Source organism: Falco biarmicus, chromosome 1 (genome assembly GCF_023638135.1).
Source record: "Falco biarmicus isolate bFalBia1 chromosome 1, bFalBia1.pri, whole genome shotgun sequence".
Classification (NCBI taxonomy): Eukaryota; Metazoa; Chordata; class Aves; order Falconiformes; family Falconidae; genus Falco; species Falco biarmicus.
The window spans coordinates 62,703,372-62,725,402 of record NC_079288.1 but is presented as its reverse complement, the minus strand read 5'-3'; the positions used below and the strand labels follow the sequence as shown (position 1 = coordinate 62,725,402).

The 22,031-nt window shown below is 45.0% G+C and overlaps 1 protein-coding gene across 8 annotated transcripts in view; it reads left to right on the top strand.

Annotated features, from left to right (window-relative positions):
- ADGRL3 (adhesion G protein-coupled receptor L3) overlaps positions 1–21,548 on the top strand; it is a 342,564-nt gene extending 321,016 nt beyond the window's left edge. For 4 of the 8 annotated variants that reach the window (XM_056347131.1, XM_056347125.1, XM_056347116.1 and 1 more), the window contains 3 exons: positions 5,984–6,112; positions 9,633–9,650; positions 11,689–14,593. In XM_056347131.1, coding sequence (XP_056203106.1) covers positions 5,984–6,112; positions 9,633–9,650; positions 11,689–12,494 — 953 coding nt within the window. In that variant the 3' untranslated portion in view covers positions 12,495–14,593. Of the gene's footprint in view, positions 1–5,983; positions 6,113–9,632; positions 9,685–11,688; positions 14,594–20,512 lie in introns of those variants that run through there. The other 4 variants (XM_056347148.1, XM_056347140.1, XM_056347170.1 and 1 more) reach the window with 3 other exon arrangements.
- The last annotated feature ends 483 nt before the right edge of the window (positions 21,549–22,031 follow it).

Genomic DNA, 22,031 nt, shown 5'->3' with positions numbered 1-22,031 from the left:
CAGGTGCTGGTGGACAAAAAGCTCAACATGGCCTGGCAATGTGCGCTTGCAGCCCAGAAAGCCAACCATATCCTGGGCTGCATCAAAAGAAGTGTGGGCAGTAGGTCCAGGGAGATGTTTCTCCCCCTCTACTCCGCTTTTCTGACACCCCACCTGGAGTACTGTCTTCAGCTCTGGGGCCCCCAACATAAGAAGGAGATGGACCTGTTGGAATGTGTCTGGAGGAAGGCCACGAAGATGATCAGGGGGCTGGAGCAGCTCTCCTGTGAAGACGGGCTGAGAGAGTTGGGGGTTGTTCAGCCCAGAGAAGAGAAGGTTCCAGGGAGACCTTATTGCAGCCTTCCAGTACCTAAAAGGGTCCTACAGGAAAGCTGGAGAGGGACTTCTAGTAGGGCCTGTAGTGATAGGACAAGGGGTAATGGTTTTAAACTGAAAGTGGGTTAGATTAGATATCAGGAAGGAATTCTTTACTGTGAGGGTGGTGAGGCACTGGAACAGGTTGCCTGGAGAAGTTGTGGGTGTTCCATCCCTGGAAGTGTTCAAGGCCAGGCTGGATGGGGCTTGGAGCAACCTGGTCTAGTGGAAGGTGACCCTGCCTGTGGTAGAAGGGTTGGAGCCAGATGGTCTTTGAGGTCCCTTCCAACCCAAACCATTCTATGATTATATGAAATCTCCTCATCCCTAGTGAGTTTCTGCCCTGCTAAAATGCACAGAGCAAGGATGGAGCTGATTCTGGCATGCAATTTAAAAGACTTAAAGCCAAAGAAGATACATGAAAGCATTTTTACCTATGCAGACAGATGATCCCAGCTAAAGTAGTGCTGCTCAAGCCATTTCAGCCTGCTAGTGCCATGCTTTTAGGAAGTCTGGAGAAGCAGTTGGATCCATTTCCTTTCCTGTTGGGTAGACCGTGCAGATGATTCAAGTTAACATGCCTTTGTGTGGCTTTGTCAAGCAGCTGCCCACAAGAAATTACTTGCATTTTGTTCCTGAATGATGCAGTCTAGATTCTGGCAACATGTGCTTGTCATCACCATTTTCATCCTTTGCTTTCAGTGAGTGGATAAATCATACTTGTGTTTAACGAGGTGCAGTTTTCCCATACAGTCATAACACAAAACTCTTCCAAAAGTTATTTCTGTGTTCAGTGTTGTCCTGCGTCAAGGACATCAACTTCTGTCTTAGAAAGGGAAGAAAAAGGTACCGTTTGGTTGCATACTGTCATTAAAATAATACCTGCTTTCTCATGCGCACAAAGCAGCTGTCTGAATCCTGTGTGTGTGGTTGCAGTGATGGTAAAAATCGTGGGATTTTTATTTTCTTTGTCCTGGTTGATTTCTGTATCAGATTTTCTCAGTTTGCAAGTCAAAAGTGCAACTCCCCAGATCTTACCCTGCACCCTGAGCACAGGCCATGCCTTCTCATAGCCTTTTAAACCCAGTAAGAAAGGCTGGATCTTTGGTACTTGGATCATGATGATCCCTGATGCTGTGAGAGGGACAGGAGCATCTGTGTGTTACCCAACTAATATTTGCCAACTGCAACAGCACTGTTCCTTTCTTCTTGTGGTCACGGTCTGTAAATCCTTCACTTGAGTAAATCCAGCATCATGAAACCTTGAACTGAGCACTGGCATTTGAATGTCATTTTGGATGTCAGAGCTGGCCTGGTAGCTGTGTTTTGCATTAAACTTTAATCTTTGGTTGAATATAAGTGTAAAGAAGGAGACTTGGAACTTCAGTTATATTGGTGTGGTTGGAGGGAATATTTTTGTTGATGTTAGAGTTCTGCTGTTAAATGTTTGCTTGTTGTGATGATCAAATTGCACTGAACAAGGAGATGCCCAGGTGAACCTGTGGGTTTGAAGCCCCATCTTTGTTCCAATCCCAAATTCATGCTCCCGCATGTACACAGCATGATAGAGGTTTGGAAGTGGAGTGCATTTGCTTTCAGTTGGGTAGTCACTCTTTGAAGATAGTTGAAGGCAGTCACTCTAACTAAAGCAAATAGTGAGTGGTGGCTGCGTGCTGGGCTCAGGTGCTTTGGGAGATGGTAAAGCAGGGATTTGTATGGGGAGTGGTATTGCTCAAAGGCAGAGAAGCAAGGATGACACAGGGCTGTGGGATATGCGGGGAGAAACCAGTGTCCCATCACAGATGCTGAGAGCCAAGGACCTAGTCATAAGTGACTAAAAATAAAATGATGAACAACTGCTGCTTGCTGAGGATATTAGGCACATCACCAACTCTGAGCCAGACAGCTGCTGAGGGTCACATCCCAAGAGTGTTCTTCTGGGGAGGAGATTTTGGGCGGTCGATGGGCACCTGCAGCCCTGCTCTTTCTGCTTTCCAGGTCCCCAGCCACACATTGACCTTTGCAATCACAGCCCCAGTGCCCAACCTTTGCTGTGCACCCACATATGGGGCTGCAGAATAAGCCTTTTTGCTTTCTCTCATTGTATCTTGGGAAAGCATGCCGCTTTGATCCTGTGCTTGCTTTATTGGGTTTTTGTTGGCTGTTCATTACCAAGGCCATTTTCATGCAAATGGGGTCACAGTTTGGTAGTCTGTCTGCTCCTGCTCATGCCTCATCTGCAGACTCTTCCTAGTAGCCCTGTTGGTTGCTATAGCAATGATAAAGTATTATGAAGAAGGCAGGATGATACTTAAATGTATGGCTGATGTTACCTTTTTCTTTCTCCCTCCCAGGAAGGAGAAACCCAATAATGGTGATTTGTTTGGTGTATTATTGTTTTATCTAAAGCTTTAACTGTAGTCTTTCTGGAGCCTGAATGCAGTCCTTCTCTCTCAGCATCCTTTGAGGCTGTGAATTTTGCAGCTTTAAAGCAGTTAAGGGAGAAACAAGAGCTCAAATTAATGAATGCAAGCTACATATCTTGTTTTTAAGATGCCAAAGATTACATTTACTGTGACCTGCAGAGTATGAAATCTGCCGTGGCTGGCCCACTGTGACAGGAGCCTGCTGCAGAACGCTTAGGGCCCAGCTGGGTTTCTGAAAGTATTGAAAAGGAGCTGAACATGTTAGCAGTGGGTTTGTTTTGGATTTGCATCAAGAGAATTACTCAGCACTGCCACCAGAAATCGCATTTTGGTCAGAGAATTTAAAAATCTTAATGCCCTCAGCAGTCAAGGAAGAGGAAGGCAGAAGATGCAGCATTTTTGCTCAGTAGGTGCATAGAGGAATGGGTGGCTGTTTCATTGTACCAAACCCCCTCTTTTACGCATCCAAGAGAGCAAAAATTAGTTATTCTGTATTTTCAACTTTTTGCCAAGTTTATAGTCAGAATCATGTATCTGCATTAAAAATTGCCAGAAACTGTCTAGTTTATAATAGCCTGAAACAGCCAGGTTTGTGTTGGTGTGAATTTAGCTCGCATCAGAGCCCACCACCCCTGTGAACGTAGGCGAGCGAAGCATTAATGCTGACATAGATTAGTCTCTTCTCTCTTGTCACTGAGAGCATCCTCCATGCAAAAGACCTCAACCTGCCCATCCGTGGTAGGATCAGCTTGTTCCCGCTGCTAGGGATAGCTAGACAAGATCAGACGGGGATATACCGAGTGAGATGCTCTTTCTGGCAGTTGCCATTTAAAGATGCCTCAAGCAAAACTATGTGGCAGGTATATTCTTCTCCATATCAGATCTCACAGGGACCAAGTTGGAGGAGATTGGGTTAAATCTCAGCTGTGAGGATTATATCACTTCTGAATTTATGGCTGGCATTAACTCTGGACATTCCCATTACCTGTATGAAAGTGAGTCACTTTTTGAATCTTTTATGGCCCAGCTTGATTAAAAGTGGGATGAAAGCAGAAACAATTTTAATGGACTTAGTACTCAACGCTGGTATAAAACTAGTGCAAGAAGAGAAGGGGTTCCTACAGTCCCTCATCCCAGATGTCCGTGAGATTGATGAAAAATACATTACCAGAAAGAATTGACTCATTTACCTGTAGTTACATTTAAGGTTGCTTAGTTAAGCATTCATATAATGTTTTCTTACAGGAGACAGCTTTGTTTCCTTATTTCCAAACACAGCAGCTCATCTTGCTTTCCATCAGCATAGCCAAAAATATCAGGTGAGAGAAAACAAGTCTTTTTTTTCCAGCTGCATGTGTCGAGGAGCCTCCCTGGCATGCAGCCCCCATACAGCGCTGCCTTCTACTTTGTCCTGTGCTCAAAAGACTGATTAAGTGATCTGCTAACGCCATACGCCTGGGCTGGGAAGGGCTAGGGGAGGATGAGGGACAGGCAGGAGAGTGGTCTGCTCTCTGCTCTGCCTGTGCAGACACAGAGAAACACTGTCCTGGGAAACGGAGCCAGGCCAGTAGACAAGCACTGCAGGAGGCAACTCTGGAGGCCTCCACCTAGACTTTAGGTTTGCCCAATTTTTGCTTTTTAAAAAAAACGATAAGTAGGTGTGAGCTTTTAGAGAGCTTACCGCTAAGGGGATTGGTACCAGCCAGAAGCCCTTGGGGCTTATGTATCCTTAGCAACTCCATCAGAAAAAAAAAAAATAATAATCAGGTAACGAGTTGCAGAGAAGAGATTGTGCCCAGCACTCTACTTGCCTCACAAAGACTGCCTCCGCTGTGCCACAGGGCCACCTGCACCCCTGAAAGAGACAAATGGTGTCTCCGTGCCCCAGCCACTGAGAAAGGCATCCCTGCCAGGGTTGCTGGGTTTGGGGATTGGCTTTTTGGTCACTTGTTTGGGTTGAGGTTATCAGATATTGGTGACAGTCAGGTAACGTGAGCCCGCTGATAGCTCTGTCCTAGCAGCTCTAGTTGCCCCACCAAAGACTTACTTTCCTGGTGGAAAGATTTTGTCTTAACAGTGTAGCCCTTGAGGTAAAAACCATGGTGTGTCCTTGAGTATTCCTGCTGTATGTCTCTACTGATGAAAGTGGGAATTGTCCTGGGGACAAGTTTTTGAGTCGGTCATCTCTTTGCATCCCAGAGGAGATTCAGAGCAAGAGATTAATGGGATTTTTGGTCCTCTAGGTCAACTAAAAGGTGGGGGGAGGTCTTTGCTTCATGGGTTGATGCCTGTGATAGTAATCAAGGTAGGTCTTGGCAGCCACTTGCCAAGCCATTATGAGTCCTGAAAAGCACAGGTCCAGAGGCTGCAACTCCAAGGGATAAACCAAAGCAGAAAAACTGCTGGTTGTGTGCTTGGAAACGACAGCAAAGAAGTCTGATCTGGCAGTGGGGAAACAAGGTGTTTGTGGGGTAAACAGAGCTCCATGAAACATGCATCTCTGTGGCTGCTTTCACTTCCGATAAAAATGCCTGATGGAGCTGTGGTGCTCTCGCCTCCAGGGGTGGATTCAGGTGGTTGTGTATGTGCTTGATGGTGGTACCAGAGCAGCAGCTGAAGTGAAACTCGCCTTCTTAGACATGAGAAACGGCTGCTCTCTGATAAGTGCCAAGAGCCTTCAGAGAGGCTGCATTACTCCATCCTTTCTTTTCAGTACTGCTTTTTCAATTTTAGATGTGTTGCGAAGGACTGGTAAAAGAGATCCTAGCCCATAGTGGGAGTTGAATGTGCTGTTTTCTGTTAGTCATTATATATATTTTTTTTATTCATTTGGCACTTTCCAGAGAGTTTCCCCCACACACACATTGTGTAGGCTGCCATCTTCCTTTCTTTCTTTGTAGCAAGCATGTGGGCATAGCCTTGCTTACACTCCAAGCGACTGGGGAACCACCATAAATGTAGCTTATCTGCTTTCTGATACATTTTCTTTTGCATTGGTTTGGATTTGTGCATTGTCAGTAACATCTGTTCTGCTTTAGTGGCATACAGTTTTCTGAGTCTAATTAGCTGGCTGCTTGTAATCAGGACTATTTCAACTGTTGTCATTCTGAATGTTCTTTTTCCCTTTTTTTTAATACCACATTTGCCTGATTGACCTTTTTTGTTTGTTTTTTTTTCTCTGTCTTTCTATCGGGCTGCTCCAGGAGCCATGGCTAATCATCTTATAACCAATGCTCTGCTTCGTCCTCATGGCACTAACAACCCTTATAATACATTGCTCGGGGAATCGGCGGTCTATAACAACCCTTCTGTCAGCATGTACAACGCACAAGGTGTGCTGGAGTTTCTCTCTAATTTTTCTAGTGAGAATTCCATTTTCTGTGGCTTATTTTGGCCCATTTCTTTCTTTTTTTTCTTCCTTTATTTTTTTCTTCTCCCCACGCACACACACATTTTTATTTTTTTTTTTTGAACTGGGCACAAATAAAAGATCCCCTCCCCTTTCTTTCATTTCAATGCATCTTTCCATCTTCCGGAGGCTTTTTCTCCATGAGCAATCAAACTCACTTTGAGAGACCCTCGTCAGTTCTACTCAAAACATTCATAGTGGTTTTGATTTTTATTTTTTTATTCCCCCAGTCTCCTCGCTTTTGTATTGTTTTCGTCTTGTGTGTATATTTTGTCAGATGCATCCACTTCTTTCTTTGTTGTCTGCACATTTTCTTGTTAAACCATTCATTTCAGAAACAGGTACACCTTTGAAGGTAAGTGAAGCTAAAATGGCCTTTGCACCAAAGCTGCTCTCATTTGAAATGGCGTAGAGAAATGTGGTCAGTGGCACACCGGTTTGCACAGGAAAAGAAATGTAAAATGAAGGAAAACTGCCCTTGATCTCTAAGAAAAATGACAGCTGAAGTGAGGAGTGTGTCAGCTCCAAAGAGCAGAGCTTAGATGTTGTAAGAAATGTTTTGCCGTTTGCATTACTACATTTTGTACGTCTACTAGAAAGCAAACCCCCCCCCCCAAAAAAAAATATAGAAAAAGGTGTAGAGAAACTGGCAGCTCTTGCATATTCTCCTTTTGGCAATGGGAAATAGACAAATAGAGTCAGTTGTACCTAATGGAGATTTCTTCTGTAGAAATCAGTCTCTTGTCACCTACATGTTTGTCTGTACTCTGGCTGTGGGAAAGATCCATATTTGTAAGCTGATATCCTGATGCTTCCGTGAGGGAGAGGCAGATGCATTTAAGCTGGGCCTGAGGAGGAGCTGGGGAGTGTGGAGCTCTGCCAGCTCCTGTCTGTTGGTGGCTCCATCCTGCTCTGCCACTTCCATGGATTATTTTTTTTTTTGGCTTGCTTGCAAGGTGGCTGAATCATTACAGAGTAACGCTGCATTCAGGCACAAGTATGTCAGCACTCTGTCAGCTCTCCACACCCAGTGAAGGCGTCCCTTTCCAGTAAAGGATCTCTAAGGAAGGGAAGATAATGATGGTTATAATAGAAGCAGGAAAAACCCCTTTGTACTATATGGCAGCATATTGTTTACAATAGAAATAGATATTGAACTGTGTCACTAGGGTATTTTCATTCAAAGCACAACAAAAGCACACGTTTGACCTTTTTGCTGTTGATTAATTTCCTAAACTATGCTAACTTCATGCAATAAATTTGCTTCCATTAATGCTTTTTTAAAGAGGGCTACTGTTAAACATGAAGTGCTCTGAATTTTAAGAACTGCAGTGTACCGCAAATGTCGAACTAAGCTTTGATGTTCTGTATAGTTTCTTGCATGATAACATCAAGATTTGGGGGACTTTTAAATCAAGTGGCAGCACATAATGCTAGGTCAGCATTTGGCTTAGAAGTCCTGATGTTCAGGTCTGGGTACCTCAATTGAACATAAGTGATTTGGGCAGAAATGTGACAAAAAGGTTTTATGTGCATTTTAATAATCTTGTGTTCTTCCAATTCTTAAAACTAGATGCTGATACAGTTACCTAACAGCATTTTATTCCACAAAAACAGTGTAATTGATTTGCAAGTGCTATTCAGTGCAACACAGCCAGATGGATCCTGGGTTAACGGTTGGACTTGATCATAATCTTAAAGGTCTTTTCCAGCAGAAATGATTCTATGATTCTATGGGTAACAGAGAAACCCTACCCAGGCTCATCCATGGGAGATAAAGAAAGAGAGTGGAACCTGTACTGATCCCATTTAAGCCCCTGGAGCTTTGCCATTGACTTCAGAGGGAGCAGAACCCAACCCATTCTTTTTCAGGAGGGTGCAAGTTACTTAATGACTGTAGAACTGTTGTAGCTATTGCTTTTCAAACTGGTTACTGTCCCTGGACAGTTAAAAACTGTGAATATTAGGAGATCGCACAACAGAAACAAAGGCTAGCAAAACCAGCCAGGCCTAATGGCCTCGGTGGTTCTTTGGGATTTAAGGATGCTGCACCAGCAGGCACACTAAAAGATCATAGTGCATTGTAAAAGTAGACACTGTCACCATCTCTGGGCATGCCTTGGTTGGGAGCAGCATGCAGTGAGGACATCGCTGGCTAACGTCATCCACCTAACTCATTCCACATCACTAAGGCTACGAATTTTTTTGCACCTTCATCTACTACTTCTGGTTCTGGCCATTGACAGGGCCAGGATGCTGTAAGAAACCTGGGGCTTGATCTGGCTCACCCCTTCCTTTCCCCTTACCCAGTTACGTGTTTTAAAAGACCTTCTCTGCTCAAGCTGAAACTGCTCCATCTGCAGTACAGACTAACCAGGGTCTGGGAGCCCTAGAAAAAACCCTTGGAAAGAGGCAGGGAAGCAGACCCTAAAAGGCAAAAGTCCCATTTCCTGGTGGTGAAAGTGATTCCTCGGTGGGACACAGTGCAGAGCAAGGAGGAGATGGTAGGTGGAGGGGTCTGGCACCCCGCAGCACATGGCGTCCACTTACCACTCTGATGGACATGCGCTGACTCGGTCTCTCTGACGCAGGAGTTTCTCGAAACGGCCTAACTGCTTTTGCAAGAGCTAATTTTAAGAGAAAGCAGCAATCTCATTAACAAGCTCTGGTTAAACCCCAGCGTGTCACAGACCCTTGCAAAGTGGGAGGCCAAGAGTTACCACTGGCTCTTCATCTTCATCTTTGGATCTTCTTGTTTTAACTCTTTCTTCTCAATAGCTTCATTTAGCAATGCCATTATTCAAACTACCGTTCCTCTTACATTTTTTTGCTGCAAAGTCCACGTAGTTTGTCATTTGTTCAGTTAAAAAAAGAGCAGACTTACTGAAGTTTCTAAAATGCCAGCAGCCCTGTGATGAGCAAAGTCATACTCTTACAAAGCACTGTTGCAAAGGATGGACGGCAAAACATTTTTAGCAGGAAATGGATTTTGGTTTCAACTACCAGGGGTTATTATAACTAACAGTAAGTAAAGCCATTAATTTTAAGACTTTGGAAGTGACGTTGACAGTGCCTGTCTTTTCAAGCATGACCATTACCAGCTTTAGACTTTTCTTATATTTCCAGGCATTATTTCTTGATTTGTGTTGCACGCTGAATGTTTTACAATGGCATTGGAAAACGTTTTTAAATGTGATAATTTTTTTAATAAAAATGTAGTCTATTGAATATTGTGCGTAAAATAATTTTTCCTGTCTAAAATGTCAATATTTTTAACCTGAAATAAACCATGTAACAAATTCATGTATTCTGGGCAGTGGAAATTATTTCCGTTAACTCTCTTTTCTGCATATCATCAATTTGCTTTTTGCTCATGTTTCTCCTACTGTCGCTGTAAGCTTACTTGTTGTTTTTTCTTTCCTTTTCTTCATGCTGTCGTTTAGAGCCCTACAGAGAGACAAGTATGGGAGTAAAGCTAAACATTGCATATCAAATGTAATTTTTTTTAGTTCACTTTTATTGCATCACATATAGATGATGTAGTTAATAAAGGAAATTCATCTCACAGTTTTGAAAACAAAAGAATATGAATATACATATGTATATATACGTGTATGCGTGTGTGTGTATATATATATGTATGTATACATATATATATATGAGAGTAGATGATGCTTTTTTTGTTTAATTCTCATTTTTTGGTATTGTATACCCAGCATAGTTTCTCATATAACTGTGCGTATTATTTTTTAAAATGTCACGTTTTTATTTGCAAGGTTGTGGCATTTTTATATGTCGTGTTTCATTGCAGACCCCCACGCTGTTCTCACCTGCGATGCCTCCATTTTATTTCCCCACCAAACCCCAGATCTATGCATTGGCAGCAGAAGTGCAGCACTCTGTGCCTCAATGCACACGTTACTCAACGTGATCATCAGACAGATGCTGATGTACCTGTCACCCATTACATATGGTCCTCCACACAAAATGCTCGCTTTTCATTTCTCCCCAAGCATTGTGACTCGGTTGGAAAGCTTCTATTGTGAAAATCAACGGCTTTGCTCTATGTCTGTGATGGCTAGTTGATTTTTTGACATAGCTCCCTCATTTGTTGGGAAACACGGGATATGGCAGCACCCTCTAAGCTTCAGAAACCTAAAAGGTGACCAACATATTCGGGGCATTTCACTCAAAAGCAAGAAGGCAGCCTGCAGTAGCACTTTCCAGCCCTTGACAGGCAGCAACTACTCTGTCACAGATATAGACCGAATCCTGTATTTTCAGAAGGTACACATGCCATGTACCAAGCATGGTACAAGCAACCGTTCATCTGAAATTGTCAGCTAACAGCTCCTCTGATCCACTGTGGCTTGCTGGGAGTTGCTTGCCGTGTTTTGGCAGTGCCCGAAGCCCTTAGCTGAAAGGTTGACACGTTATTTCATGCATCCCCATGCCTGCACTCCTTCCAAGGAGGCTGGTAATCCTGCATAGGAAAGCAGGGTGATTTAACTGCTGGGCCTAAGTTTCTTCGCCCTTGCCCACTCGTGCTTTGTGGCTCTCAAAGCACTTCCCCACCATCTCCCGTAGCGTGTTGGGAAAGAGTGGAGCTCCAGCCTTGCAGTAATTGTGTTGAGACACCTATGGAGAGGAGATAGGCAGTTAGTGGGGGGGCACCCTGAGGCCCTGTTGCTCCCCGCAGGTTCCCCCAAGCCCACCGTACCGTGGCAGTGGTGATACTTGCTGTACTTCCCACTGAACCCCTCTGCTTTAACTTGGCAAGTGAAATGGGAGCTATTTTTAAAGGCTTCACGAGGCCCTGCAATGGCTGCCGCCAACATCGATTGTATTAGAAAATCCCCAGTGGCCAGTGTGGAGTAAGTAATTTTGGCCATGCCCTTGTGCCAGGAGAGGCAGAGCATTTAGCCGTGTGCCAGAAAAGCCTGGGCCAGGGAGCACTTTGTGCCGCTGCCGTGCTCATCCCTGAGCCCCACCACCAAGGCCTTACGCCTGCCCGCTGGCAGCCTGCCCCGCAAAAGGGGAGAGCGGGTTTATTTTCCTCTGGAAAGGATGTGCTCCCAAACTTTGGGTGATGATTAACCTGGGCTGGAATACTTTTCCCTCAGGTAGGGGGAATTGCCCCCTTCCTCCAAATCGCCTGGGAGGGCAATTAGGACCAGCCCAAGGTCACCTATTTCTTAGCTCCCCTGGGGAATACATAGAGCAAAGCACAAGAGCTGTAGGAGGTACTGGCCAGGAGAGTTTATTTCTTCCTGCTGGCTGTTGCTGCATCAAGTCACATACTTGATGGCCCTTCCCAATTTTTTCATGGGAAGACCTCAAGCCAGCTAGCTGGAGCTGCGCCCCTCTATTTTGGCCACAGCGCTGTCCTCACCACTGAGCCCAGCAGCCACGGCAGCCTAGGAAGGGGGTTTGAGTATGCACGTCCCGCGTGAGTGTCCTGTTTGTACAAGTCACCCTCTCTTGTGTAATGTTTTTCAGAGGGGCTTCTGAACAATGCCAGGGATACAAGTGTCACGGATACTCTACCACTGAATGGTAATCACGGCAACAGCTACAGCATCGCCAGCGGCGAGTACCTCAGCAACTGCGTGCAAATCCTTGACCGCGGGTACAACCACACTGAGAACGCCCTCGAGAAAAAGATCCTGAAGGAACTCACCTCCAACTACATCCCTTCCTATCTGAACAACCATGAGCGCTCCAGCGAGCAGAGCCGCAACTTGATGAACAAACTCGTCAACAGCGTGGGCGGCGGGAGCGAGGACGACGCCATCGTGCTGGACGACGCCACCTCCTTCACCCATGAGGAAAGCCTGGGCCTGGAGCTCATCCACGAGGAGTCAGACGCCCCGCTGCTGCCCCCCCGGGTGTATTCGGCAGACAACCAGCAGCCCCACCTCTACAGCCGGCGGCGCATCCCGCAAGACAACAGTGAGAGCTTTTTCCCCTTGCTGACCAACGAGCACACGGACGACCTCCAGTCACCCAACAGGGATTCTCTCTACACCAGTATGCCTGCGCTGGCTGGCATGCCAATGACAGAAAGCGTCACTGCCAGCACCCAGACCGATCCCCCGCCGGCCAAAAGTGGTGGCAGCGACGCTGACGATGTTTACTACAAAAGCATGCCCAACCTCGGCTCCAGGAACCACGTCCATCAGCTACACACTTACTACCAGCTAGGTCGAGGCAGCAGCGATGGTTTTATAGTCCCACCAAACAAAGAGGGAACCCCCCCGGACGGCAATGCAAAAGGACCTGCTCACTTGGTCACTAGTCTATAGAAGATTCAGCAAAAAATTAAGCAAAGAGACAACAAAAAGCCCCTCCGTAATGCTCGGTTTACTGTTCTGAGTTAATCCAAACAGTGGTAATATTGTGTGTACTCCTAAATCTTCATGCTGTTCAAAAGGAAACTCTCAGACTTTTTTTACTGGAATTTTTAGGCCAGCCCGGAGAAGACAATAACTGCTGCCCCCCTCTTCTCCCCCCATCCTCCTTCCCTCCAGACAGACTTCATTATGTTAATGAAAGAGATAGATAACGGCACACTTCGTGGCCTTCTCAAGTTATGCCATGTTTGTTTAAACAGTCCTTGATGCTTTGTTGCTCTTAATACCAAGGACCTGATTTAAGAGGGGGAAAAAAAAAAAAAAAGGCAAAGAAAAAAAAAATAAACAAAAGGCCAAAAACGTGCATTTGAAACTAGTAGGCGATGATGCATCTAGGTGGGAGCGCTGCACAAAAACAAGCTAGCAAAACTGTTTCTTACCAATCCAGATCACGTCATGGGTTTTGGTCACTCACAACTTGGTTTCACTGCAGCACCCTTTGCTGTGGGAGCAAACAAAACAAAAACAAATTTAATGAGACGGAAGGGAATCCTAGAATTCTGTGCTAAATGCATATTTTACATTTTGCTGTATTAACGGATGATAAAAACTAATGGCAGAAAAAGAGAAGCAAACAATTTCTATGTAATGTACAGATACTAGCATTGCACATATAGTCTGCTTTCTGTTCCTCCAGAACTTGCGTCCCTGTTAATGTAGTGGAAAAAAAGAAAAAAAAACTTTTTTCTGTTGTGCTGGTCTTGTAAGTTTGTCTACCAGTAGGAGCAAGGTTTTTCATAACTCCTCTTTTTTTCTTTTTTCTTTTTTTCTTTTTTTTTTTTCTTTTTATTTTCTTTAGCCTTTTCCAATGCCCCTCACCTCCATCCCCTCCCATCCCAGTAAAAAAATCTCACTGGGAAGAAACAGAAAAGAACATCACTTTCTAAGGACCATATAGAAATCACCATTTCTTTTCAGCCAAGACAGTCTTTTTATTTCCTCGATGTATTAACTTTTTCAGCCGGCATATTGCCGGCACACCTTTTGGCAGACTCTAGAGCAGGGTGAGCTTCCCCGTTGACAGTGCACAACTGATCATGATGATAATCCTGCAAAGCATCTTTGGCGAGCAGCCCCGTAGCCAGGCCGTAGGGTCGCATCCAGAGGCAATTTCTATTTTTTTTTTTTTTATCGTCGTGGCAGGGCTTCTACAGGAGACAGCCATTTCCCTGGAGGAGCGAAAGGCCTTCATGGCTCCATCTGGTCCCCAGTTTAGGCACTTGTACTGCAGTGGTTAAGATGAAAATCGATTGATGCGTAGTGAGCTAAAAAGTACTTTGCGGTGATTTAAAAAAAAAAAAAAAAAAAGAAAAATCTTCTGTTCATTATTTTTCCTAACAGGAAATTTATTTATTTGACAGGATTTTTAAGTAACATAGGCTTTCTGGAGGTAAATTAGCAGCACGGAGTATGAATTCTTTTTTTCTTTTTTAATTTATGATCCATTTTGTACGGTCTCAACAGTTGAATGACCTCATTACTAATATTTGTTGTAAAAGTGAAGCTTGTTTGCCAACCAATAAACAACTGATCACAATTTAGAAGATACTGTATGTATGTACTGTACGATTAATCTCTCTTTTTTTGTTGTTGTTGTTTTTCCTCTCTCTATTGTTGTCTTTAATCTCCACTTCTTTATGGCATGGGTGAGCAATGCCAAAGAAAGGAGGCCTAACCTGAGCAATTTAAGCACGAAGGTTGTGCAGCTATGGCTGACTAGAAATATCAGGCTAGCAGTACTTGTTTAGGGGTGAGAACAACACGAGTCAACATTTGTTGCAGGTGATTCTAGGTCTGTTTTGTGCCTACTGTATAAACTAGCCCACAACATGCGGATGATTTGAGTATAGTATTTCATGTGTCGTACCTTTTAATCATTGTAATGATTTTATTTTTTTTTTTAATTTTTTTTTTTTTTAGATTTTGGTTCTTCTGAGATTAAAACTGCTGGTAGCATGTCAAAGAGTAAAACAAGTCCCCGTTAGGCCTCCTCGGTCGTTGTTTGCTGTCTCTTTATTTTCTTGCTCCGGGCATATGCAAGGTGCCAGCGCCATCCTGGGCCACATCGCCCTTCCCGTCCCAATGGCTCACTGGCGTTCTGCGGCTCTCCTCCGGCCTCCCCTTTACAGTCCCTTGGGAGCAATTAGGATTCATCATCAGGATATAGAAAGCCACAAAGTAGAATAGAAAGGTTGACAGTGAAAATAACCTCCTCTGGACAAACTCAGTACCAATTTCTCGGTATGTGATTTTTCACAAAGCCCTCTCATGCTTTGGGCTTTGGGTTCTGGTGCTGCCTCCATCCAAGCTGTCTCCATCCAGCTCCCGTCAAGCTGGATAAAAGACAAAAGATTTGGAGCAGGCCAGTGACGCTTGTGTTAGACAAGATATTCCCAGTGTCGGAGGATAAATGCAGCAGTGGAGCAGCTCCGCCTCCATCCTGGGGTTGTCCTCGTGAGGGGCAATGCTGCTTGGTGCTGCTCACCAGGGGCTTGTCAATGGGGAGAACCAGGGGGTGGTGGTATTTGGTGGTATTTGGAGTCTGGTTTGAGTCACCTGAGTCGCTCCTGCAGCCAGGCACTCAGGCCAAAACATCTAGGGAAGGAAACTTCATTTCTGACCCAGCACCAATTGCAGCTGTGCCTCTTGCCAGGTTTAGGTTTCAGCAAGGGAGATTGGGAATCACCTGGCTTTGTAGCAAAGCAGCCACTGGCCAGCCAGGTCATGCTCTTGCCTCCCTGTTTCAGTTTATTTTCCATGCCAGCAATGATGGAGCTGGGCAGAGCATGCAGGGTAGACCTATGCATGCAGACAAATCAAGCATTTAAGACCCACGTGGTCATAGCAATCCATGTAGCAGCCCAATGGAGGCAGCTGAGGCTTGGAATACTTGAAGTACCTCTTATTTTGAAGAAAGTAAAAATTGTCTTTTACTGTATTAGACAAAAAGCTTTCCAGCGATATGGAAGGATTGAACTAATGTGGAGGGTGATATACACCATAGCAAATATTGTCATGATAAAATGGGAGGTAGGTAATTAACATGGTATTTACCAGCATGTTTGAAACTATGCAAGAGCAAACCAGTGGTGGATTTGCTATGGGATGATTGCATTCTGCTGAAAATCTTTGACTTTCTTTACTCTCAATAGTCATTCTTCCCCAGCCTTTCTGTGTATTTTGGATTTATCAGTGGGCAAGCTGTTTTTCCCCTCTTCTCCATCCCTGCTCACTCGAGGTTCTGTCTGCCAGCCCACCATGCCTATTAGCACTTTGATTGCAAAAGAACGGTGTTTATTTTCAAGCTGATTATTTCCATCCCCAGGCTGCTCTGGCACCACAGGATTTGCTGTCGGTGCTTACAGCTTTGGAAACAGCTGAATCACAAAACAGAGGGGAAATAGATATTAATAATTATATTAAACCAAAAATTATTTAAGACTGTAATGGAGGGAGCAGGATGGGGATTATTTTTGTCTTTTTTTTCCCCTTGAAAACAGGCTTTTGTTGTGTCAGAGAGTTGATTATGGGCATGGTGAAGGTTTCTGCTTGTTGATAAGTAGCTCAGTAGATACAATTATTAGCCACGTGGCAATGTACTGGTGTCTTCTGTGCAGACTGCAGCATGTGAAACTCAAGTCAATATTAAGTCCTCAGTCCCTAAAATGCTCCTGGGGTATGAGAGAGAGCTACAAAACTTCTAAGGCATTTCTTAATACTGAGCCAAGGCAAAGATAAGAGAAAATAGCTTGATGAAGCAGTAGTAGTGATTATGGTGTTAAATCCATACCTATGCTCGGGGCACATAACTTTGCAAGCTGGGTGGAAGGGGATAATCAGCCCTGTACTAGAAGGATCTTCTTTTTTAGCACTTTGTTTAACAAAACAAAAAACAAACAAACAAAACCCCATTTGCCTTATAAGGAGAAGATTAAAGCTTCATCATTCAAGTGCAATAAGCATCCCACTTTCAATGAAAACCAAACTGAATATAGGCAGACAGTGCTTGATAGAATGAAAACATCACCCTGATACATAGAAATCCCTTTCTGAAACATGGGACCACCTTTGGGAGGCACAGGTTGCCAGGCATGTTTGGAGTGAGAATTGTCAATGTCAATTCCTTGCTTGAGCATCCTTTTGGAAAGCTTTCCTTGCAGGTGGGAAGAGGGGGACAGGGAACTACAAGGCTCCGTGCCTTGCATTTTACTTGAAATCATCTCAGGATGCTTTGCAAGTTGTGAATCCCTCTTTTTTCTCCTGGCTTCTAATTTGCATGGGACTGGGTTATTTTTCCTGGGTAATCCCATTGCAGGCTGCCCTGTAACAAGCTGACTCACCAGTTTATTGTTCAGTCCCTGTGTTTTCCACTGCTTAAGGACACTGACTCCAATGGGCAATGCCTGCCCATTTTTTGCAAGAGCCATAAGAGACTAAAGATGTCTGCAAAACATGTGAAGAAGAGACACAAGGGGAATAACAGGCCAAGAAAGACTGTTTAGGCTGGAGGGTTGCTACGGATGGGGTGTAGTCATCACAGCTTTGGAGGCACTCTGTAGGCAATATTACTTATCATGGTGCTGTTCCTTTCCACCTGTTGACTGCATTTAATTTCCTGAAATCTGTGATGGTTAATATTTTCCCTTCCTCCCTGCCCCCAGGTAATGAGCAGTGAGATGCTTCAGAGGGCCAAGGGAAATAGTGGCGGTGGTGGGAGGTGCTTAGCTCCGGGGAGTGTCTCTGTGTGTGTCCCTATCACCTGAATCCCCCTTCCCTCTTCTCTGGCCAGCTGGCCTCTCTCCTACACACCCCCATATGCTCTGGATCTCACTAGTTTATAAAGAATATAATACCCTGCAGACTTGCCTGGATAACAGGGATAAAAAGATAGCTCATCTTGTTAAAAAACTATCTTGAAAGCCTAAGAGCACCGGCCTGGTCATCTCTCACACCCTGATCTCCTTACACTTAGAAAGAAAAGTACTTTATTTTTAGCTACCTGCTGCATTCAGCTAGACTCTATGCAAATTTTGTTTAATGAATATTTTAGGGTTTAAATAGTCTGTGCTCATGAACATTACATAAATGTCATGTTGTCGCAGGCTCTCTGGTAACCGTGGAGAACATCCTGCAGCGTAAAGCTGAAATGAGATAAAATTGGTGATGAATGCTCCCAGGGAAGGCGGTGGTGGTTGCGTTAGCGGTGGCCATCCTCAGCAGGGACATTAGCAGTGCGGCCAGGAGAAAAAACACCCAAAGGGGTACCCTCCGGAGGGCAGCAGCACCCCCTGCTCTGCACCAAGAGTCATTTTGTTCAGTGCAGGCAGCTGGTATAGAGCCAGTTTTGCTCTCCCAAGGGCTTTGGCAAGCCCTGGGGTTGCATGGATCATACACCAGATCATGCGTCACCCCGGTTCAGAAGGGATGGTCTGTTTAATGCTGAAATATTGAGACTAGCCAGAATAGCTTGGAAATCTTCCTTTTTCACATCAGAATAGCTTTCTACAGGTGCTTCCTGTTTATTGTATTTGGTACGCCAGAAATATGGTGATAGTCTTCTCCAGCAAAATGGCAACAACAAAAAAAATCATCCTACCTATTTGCTGTCTTTTTATTTCTTCATCCTTCACATATTTTCTTTTCTTATATTTCTACTCTTTAAATATGCTGTACACATGTAAAAACCCAAGTTAAAACCTCAATAAATAAAAATAAACCACGTTGGTATACAGAGCAGTTATTATGGGCTGGAAGCAAATGCTTGATATTTTGACAGCATTGCTTAAAACCCCAAACATCAACTTAAAAGACACAAACATAGCCACTGCACAACCTCCTCAGCTATTGTGCATGGGAATACTTGTACAGATCACCTGATATCTCCAACTGCCACTTATAATTGACTGCATCTTATGTTACAGCTCTGGAAAGGTTATTTCCAGCAGCAGGATGTTCGATGGGTAAATTATAGCTGTAATAAAGCTGTTTTCAGCCTGTCTTCTCCCACTTCTTTCTGAGGTATCTCAGGCAGAGTTTAATTTGGGTCCCCACGGCAGGAAAGCTCAATGCAGGCATGAGCCCTGCAGCCTTTGTGTCCCACTGGCAGCAAAGGCTTCACCATTCAACAGGCACGAGCCTACGGTAACATCCACTAAGAAGTGTTTTGGGGGGATGACTGTTGAAAAACCAAGTGGTCAACGAACTGAGCGGAGGATTTCTGGGTATGCCGCTCGGGAAGCAGCACCACCTGGCCTCAGGCACCCCTTAGCACTTGATTGCACAAAAGCTGGAAGTGGGGTGGGAAAATGGACTTCGAGCAGGGGGACGTAAACAAAAGCTCCTAATTTCTGACAAGGCTTCATCCTGTGGCTGAAATGTACCAAAAGCAGTTTGAGTGCTTTTGGTAAGCAGGTGGAGAGAAACGCGGGGTCTTAGAGTGCAACGTGCAACGGGAGGCCAACTTGAGACAGGCTGAAGCCTTGCTGCGGCTGTTGGGTGCCTGCTCTGGCTGGCCCCTGGTTTCCTCACCATTTAAAAATATAAGAAAAGGAAAGGAAAAAAAGGAAAGAAGGCTTTATGGTTTGCCACCAAGGACCTCAGCAGCTTTTTTTTTTTGTGAGCATCCCTCCCTGATAAACAGATGAGTTGCGTATGCTGCAAGCACCTCTGCTCTGCCTTTTGGTCACATTGGCCTCACCCTCCTTGCTTGCATTGCTACCATTCATACATGGAGACAAAAGATGTCATTGCTTAAGCTGCTGTTGATACCAGCCAGAAAAAGTGCTTCATATTAAATAGGTGGAATTTTGTATTTGTTTTTTTCTGAGATGCACTGTGCACCCAGTCATTTTTAGCTGCTAGCAGTTTGCGTTGCAATGCAAAGCAGCCCTCTGAGCTAGCAGCAGCAGAAACGGAAGGAGAAAAATCATCCCACTGCTTGAAAGGAAAAAAGAGATGAGCAACAAGGAAAGGATGAAAGTCTCTGCTCTTCAGAAAAAGCCCAAAAGAACAGCCAGAATAGCCAAGCTGGGAGATGCCCAAAAAGTTGCCAGCTCTGTCTGCCACACTTCCCCTATGGTATTTTCTACACTGCCATGCAACACAGATATGCTGGCCCTTGGGTGGGTGGGAGATGAGGTGAAACGATTTACACTTAGAAAATGGCCCCAGGACATCTCTTAATTCTTCTTGAATGTGTCTAGCCTATTTTAACCTCTCCCTGAAATATCATTTATTAAAAAGCCTGCCTGTGTTTACCCCGAATTGTATGTGGCTGCCTCTTCCCTATCTGCACGTGTGAAAGAAGGCATTTTCCTCCCCAGGCCTGCGCTGATTGCAGAGGCAGCTCTAATGCAGAGCACTCGGGATGTGAAGTACCCTTCAGATAATGTCTGATAGCAAAACAAATCTGTTTACTCTGCAGTCATTTATACTGACTATTTATTATTAAAGGGGGAGGGGGGGGCACAACGTCACAAAAAATGGCAGTTTGATCAAAGAAGCCCTGTTGGGCTTGTACAAGCTGGTGGTTGCAGCTTGGCTCTGAGCTCTCCTTGCTTGAGCTGGGCTAAACCCAGAGGACCCAAGGGGCACCTTGGCATTGCCCTTCATCCGGAGAACAGTGGGCAGCAGTGTCTCATACTGCTGGTCCTTACACCATTTAAAAATAACTGGCTCGTGTGGGGCCATAGCCAGGCAAATTTGTACCACAGGCCTCAACAAAAAGGTTGGTGGTCCTGATGGGATGCTGGACCATAAATATCATTACCTCTCTGAGCAAGCCTTCCCTTTCGAGGCAAGCCTGGGCATCTTGTGCTTTGTTTGAGAGTGAAAATGGTCTATAAAATAGCTGATGGCTGCTGCAGGGTCTTGCTTTGGGGCTTTACCTGCTCTCCTCTTGTTTTCCACAGAAAGCGGAAGGACGCCCAAGCAGGAGCCAGTCTTCAGGCGAGTTACCATGGAAGACAGTGTCATCTAGCGCCCAGGTGCCCGACGAGCCTGTCTCGGCGAGCCCATGCCGGTGTGCTGCCACAGCTCCTCTGTGCCTCGGTTTACCCATCCCTCACTTGGGATCATGCAACAGGAGAGGCCAGAGAAACTAGCCTCAGTCAAAACCCTGGTTAGACCCTCGTGTCCCCAAGGAGAAGACAGCCCGTCTGTGATTCCCGCTGCCCCTCACACGGCAGCACCCTGGGAAGCACCCTCGCCGCTTGGTCGCTTGCTTTTTTTTAAGATGAGCAGAATGGGAGAAAAATGTCTTTTGTAAAAAGAATCGAGTTTTATCTGCTCCAAACATTGGCTTTGCAACTTAAAAACACTTAAAGATGGCTGAGCATGCTCAACTCTTTGTCCTGAGCCCCTCTCCGTGCTCGCAAGCTGGGCTGTATGAAGGAGAGCCTGCTGGATCCAGGTCCCTGTTGTAAATACAGACCTGTCTGTGCAGAGAGGTAATGAGGGAAGGAAAAGAGGGACACAGAAATAATCCTTACACCAGAAACTGAACTTGCCAGCAGAGTACTGTTGAGCGAAGCTGTTGCTTGTAAATAGGGACCGGCATAGGAGTCCAGCAGTGGCTCCACTTGGCAAAAGCTTCTGCAGGGAAAGCTGCTCAGATTTTATTGTCTTGTGTAAATAGAGATATTTTTGGGAAAAAAAAATGAGCCTTAGTATCTTGAAGATAGCGTTTCTCAATCAGCTCAGCTGGGGATGGATATATAGGAAATCACAGCTCCTGCCCAGTGGAGGCTGGCGTGGGGTCTCGTAGCCAAGCTGTGCTGCCGCAGCAGGCACAAGAGGCACCTGAAAGATGACAGATGTGTCCAGCAGAGGACTTGGCAGATGTTTCTCCTTCATTCCTGTAAACAGGGTGGACTTGCTGGGCCCATGGTCTCCACTGGTGTAAATACTCAGCTACAGCCCTCAGAGGACTTGGGCTGCTTGGTGCAGGTTGGGGGGTGGGGAGGGAGGGGGTGGGGAGGGGGGGTGATGGGCAGAAATTACCAGAGGGATGCAAACCTCATTGGTGTGGTTCCCCCAAGGCTTTTAGCATTCATTTAAAAAAAAAAAAAAAAGAAAAAAGAAAAAAAAAAAAAGAAAGAAAATAAAAGAAACCCTGAAGACTTGTTAATGATGTAATGGTGTTGGGCCAACTGTTCACCTGGGTAAGTGGAGGCATGCGTAGACATCTGTGTTCATCTCAGCTGGTGCCTGTATGTGCGGTTCTCCTCAGCGTGTGTGCAAATGCGTGTGCAAGACCATGCCCTGTGCAGGTGGCTGCCAGCCAGTGCAAGTCCCCATGTCTGCATAGCTGTGTCCATGAGAGAAGAAGAGAGGATATGGATGTGTATGTTGTACCCATCTTTATATGCCTAAACACATTTAAGAAGTCATAGGTAGTGCTGCTGGGTCCAGCTTTATTAACATGAGCGC